Source organism: Amaranthus tricolor, chromosome 11 (genome assembly GCF_026212465.1).
Source record: "Amaranthus tricolor cultivar Red isolate AtriRed21 chromosome 11, ASM2621246v1, whole genome shotgun sequence".
In the NCBI taxonomy this organism is placed as follows: Eukaryota; Viridiplantae; Streptophyta; class Magnoliopsida; order Caryophyllales; family Amaranthaceae; genus Amaranthus; species Amaranthus tricolor.
The window spans coordinates 13,639,445-13,644,097 of NC_080057.1; the positions used below are offsets into that span (position 1 = coordinate 13,639,445).

At 34.8% G+C, this 4,653-nt stretch overlaps 1 protein-coding gene across 1 annotated transcript; it reads right to left on the reverse strand.

The window, feature by feature from the left end:
- Positions 1–3,324: 3,324 nt before the first annotated feature.
- On the reverse strand, positions 3,325–4,020 carry LOC130826518 (secreted RxLR effector protein 161-like). The gene has a single exon (XM_057692101.1). The coding sequence runs from the start codon at positions 4,018–4,020 to the stop codon at positions 3,325–3,327; it is 696 nt and encodes a 231-aa protein (XP_057548084.1).
- Between the last annotated feature and the right edge of the window lie 633 nt (positions 4,021–4,653).

Below are 4,653 nucleotides of genomic sequence, written 5' to 3' on the forward strand. Positions count from 1 at the left end.
CTGACCGCTCGACCTACCAAAATGACTTGCTCGGTCGAGCGGGTAGGTCGAGCGACCTTTCTGATCCTTCTGTCAGAATTCGATCGAGCTACCATAAATCAAGTCCCTTCTTCTTCTTCATTAATCTTCATTAACACCCATAATTCATCATGAATACTCACCACATAATTACATCCATTTACAATTTACAAACCAAGAGTCACACATATGATTACACACATTAACTTGTGCACTCAAGTCACACATACCATTCATAACAAACATAAAGAAACAACGATTCATAAAAATTTTATTGCAATACATGTCGTAAAATTATAATAAAAAAATAGATTTAAAAACAAGAAAAATAATTGTAACTGCCTTCAAAGCGAAAACCCTCCTTTCCATAATATTTCTACCTTATAAGGCGTCTCTTTGTATCAATGAAGCCATCTTTAAGATATAGTAAATGCTATTGCAAGTTTTGACACATACTCAATACCTAATAATCAAAGCTTTCAATGAAGGACGAGAGAAGAAAAGTTATCTAAAGAAAGTTTACAAAACATTCAGCAAAAATTGTAAGTTTATTAATTGAAAAGCTTAACTAATTTGAGTTCTTAAATCCCCTTTATATATTGAGATTTCTTAAACTTAATTTTTTAAATATTTTACCATTAGTCAAAAAGATTCAACAAGAAAGAAGATATGATATAAAATATCCAAAAGCTTTTCAATTAGAAATACTTCTTTTCCTGGTAGATATTCAAGATGAAGATAGAGTCATAATGGGACAATAAAAAAGAGATATGGTTATGAAAAGAAAAAAACAAGTACAAACAAACAACAAGTTCGTGTCAATATAAAGATAATACAACTTAGTAACTTATAATTTGATTATCTTACTTTCCTGTATGGCTTGTACTAAACATCTTATCAAGGCATTAAGCCACTCTTGTTTCATATAAAGTGAGATAGGCACATTAAATTATTCCTAAACATGTTTTTAATGGGCAATACGCAATACAATAAATTCATGCTTTCTCCCTAGTTGTTCATTTTTAGCATGTTTTTAATGAGACATGTTATGAATGGTATCACATGTGTGACTTGAGCGCACAATTGAATTGTGTATTCATGTGTGTGACTCTTGGTTTGTGGAATCCAAAAGAGCGTAATTATGTGGAGAGTATTCATGGGAATTATTGGTGTTAATGAAGATTAATGAAGAAGTAGAAAGGACTTGTTTATTGATAGCTGGATCAGAATTCTGACAGAGGAAGCAAAATGGTCGCTCGACCTACCCGCTCGACCGAGCGAGCCTTATTGGTTGGTCGAGCGGTCAAACAGAATGTATCCAGAATGTGTCTGATGCTCGCTCGAACGAGCCGCTCGATCGAGCGAGCTCTCTGTTCCAGTCGAGCGGTCTCTCTGATGTGCATGGGATGCTGATTTTCGACCTTTCAAGTTCTTGGAGTTATTTCATATTATTCATTACTCTATATTAATACTGTATTCAAGTGAGTTATTGACATTCATGTACCTAGTACTATATATAGAACTCTCATACTCACACATCAAACACATCAAACACAACCCCTAAGCCAAACACATAGCCTTTTGTTTTTATCTCTTACTCAATTGTATTTCTTCATTTGTAAGTGTTGTTTATACATTCTTGATATAATATAAACAGAAACTACGCACCACGGAGGACGTAGCCATCATTGGGTGAACCTCCTTAAATCCTTGTGTCTTTTTGATTAGTTTACATTGTCAAACGTTGTTTTGTTCATTGTTGTTTGTATCGTTCTTAGCATTGTAACGCTTTTGGCAAACGTTTTCAAGACAACTAAGAAAGGCATTTGGAGAAGTGTTAAGAGTTAAATGTAAAATGAAAAGGAGTGTCACTGTTGGGTCTCCTTAGATGCTTAAAAGCGGAATTTCAGGAAACACTTTCTTAACATCTATCTCAAGATCATAAACATAATCAGACACATGAATCATATAAAAGGATTAGTCTATATTACCTTTGTAGCGTGAAATCCACAAAATTAACGCAATAAGATAATCTGGAGAGCCTCAAACGTTGCTCCTCTATTTAGTCTACCAGAATCAATTGAATACCAACGTCTCCTAGAACGGAAGAGATGTTTCTCTTGTTGTTTCTGGTTTTTCAATGTGTGTGTAAATGATTGAGAGTGAGATTTTAAATAAAAATATTTTTAATACTCACACCCCCATTATCCCCACTTATCCACTACCAACATTATATCCTCATATAATACTAGTAACCTAGGTCAAAAGAAACTGATTCTTTTGTTAACCTAATTGGATCACAAGCCCATACTCCTAATGGGCTTGAGTCATTTATCGTTCAATTGATTCTTTTGTAAGACCTTATAGGATTAATTATATTAGTCGTGGTCCAATTATTATTGACCCACCAATTATATTTATTCTCTAGCAAGCAAATACAATTACTAATAATAATTAACTTTATTATCTTCATAAATATCCTATATATTTATATTTAGTAATTTTCGGAAATGTCTACGGACATATTCCTTCAATCTCCCACTTGTCCGAAGACAATTGCACAATTATAAATTCCTTAAGCCACTCAATGTGAAATTTGACAACACAGTGTTATTTCTCAAATTATGTTTCTTGATCTCTGAGTTCGAATTGTTCAACTAAGGATTAACCATTTAATCTTATTCCGCATGGCGATGCAATTTTCAATTCTCGCTCATCAAGAGACCTACACACCAATCCTATCACATAGGAGGACTTATTCATTCTTGTATGACCATAACTCCCACTCAATTCTTAGCCCACCTGATCACTGCCTTTATAGCCTCCTTTTACAGCACGACGTTTAACAGCGTCAAGGTTAAACTAATTATTTCGTAGTGATTAAGACATACTCATGTCTAAGGAATCCACTAAATATAAGGATTTGATTCTGCCCTTTCGAATCAGATTAGGTCAAGTCTCAATGCATCAGGTATGCATCCATGTAATCGATTAAACATCTCTATGTTTCCATAGCCCATGGAACTGAGCTATCAATTAATTACATGCTAATCTTTAATAAACCACTTATGTCCAATTTAGTGATTTAGATTAGGGACATTATATAAATTGTGATTTCAGTTCACTTATAGGGTTCCATTATCGAAACGTTTCCGATAATCCTATTGAAAACACAAATTACATAGACATATTATTTAATACTAAACCAAGCAATTAAATAAGAAACAAAATATTTATATTATTGATAAACATTCCAAACATATGGTAACCAGAATTCTTTATAATTGTAAACATGAAGTAAACAACCTAAAGACATTCTCCTATATGCTTAAGCCCCATGGACCTAGTATGACTCTCATGCTTCGGCTGAGGGAGTGGTTTAGTCAACGGATCTGCTATGTTATCTGTGGTATCAACTCTACTTATTATTACATCCTGTCTTTCAACAATTTCTCGAATAAGATGGAATTTTCTTTCAACATGTTTAGATTTTTGGTGAGATCTAGTTTCCTTGGATTGAGCAATAGCACCTTCGTTATCACAATACAACTTTATGCCATTCTCAATGCTAGGAACTACACCTAGTTCACTAGCGAACTTTTTAATCCAAACAGCCTCTTTTGCTGCTTCAGCTGCTGCTATGTACTCAGCCTCTGTTGTAGAATCTGCAACTGAACTCTGCTTGGAGCTCTTCCAGCTCACAGCTCCTCCATTTAGACAAAATATGAAACCAGATTGGGATCGGAAGTCATCTTTGTCAGTTTGGAAGCTTGCATCAGTGTATCCAATGACAAACAACTCATTAGCTCCGCCATATACCAGAAATTTATCCTTAGTCCTTCTTAAGTACTTGAGGATATTTTTCGTTGCTATCCAGTGTGCATCTCCTGGATTGGACTGGTATCTACTGCACATACTCAAAGTAAATGCAACATCTGGTCGAGTACATATCATAGCATACATGATTGATCCTATTGCAGAAGCATAAGGAACATTATTCATACGCTTGAACTCTTCTGAACTCGATGGGCATATAGTCTTGCAAAGTTTAATGCCATGTTGCATAGGAATAAACCCTCTTTTGGAGTTTTCCATTTTGAACTTTGTGAGAATCTTATCTATGTAAGTCTCTTGATTTAGTCCAATAAGTCTCCTCGATCTATCCCTATAGATTTTTATTCCCAGTATGTACTCAGCCTCTCCCAGGTCTTTCATGGAGAAATGACTTTTAAGCCATTGCTTGATCGCCTCAAGTATGTTTTTTTCATTCCTAATGAGGAGTATGTCATCTACATACAAGACCAGAAAGGTGATATTATTTCCACTTAACTTCTTGTATACACAAGATTCCTCTTCATTTCTAAGAAAACCAAACTCTTTGACTGCCTCATCAAATCTGAGGTTCCAACTCCTTGATGCTTGCTTCAATCCATAAATGGATCTCTTAAGCTTGCATACCTTCCTTGGATTTTTCGGATCTTCAAAACCTTGTGGTTGTGTCATGTACACATCCTCTTTTAAGAACCCATTCAAAAAGGCAGTTTTGACGTCCATTTGCCATATTTCAAAGTCATGAAAGGCAGCTATCGCAAGGATTATCCTAATGGATTTTAGCATGGCTACTGGAGAAAAAGT

Coding starts and splice junctions, on each gene's coding strand:
- LOC130826518 (XM_057692101.1), bottom strand. CDS start 4,020: ATGAATAATGTTCCTTATGCTTCTGCAATAGGATCAATCATGTATGCT.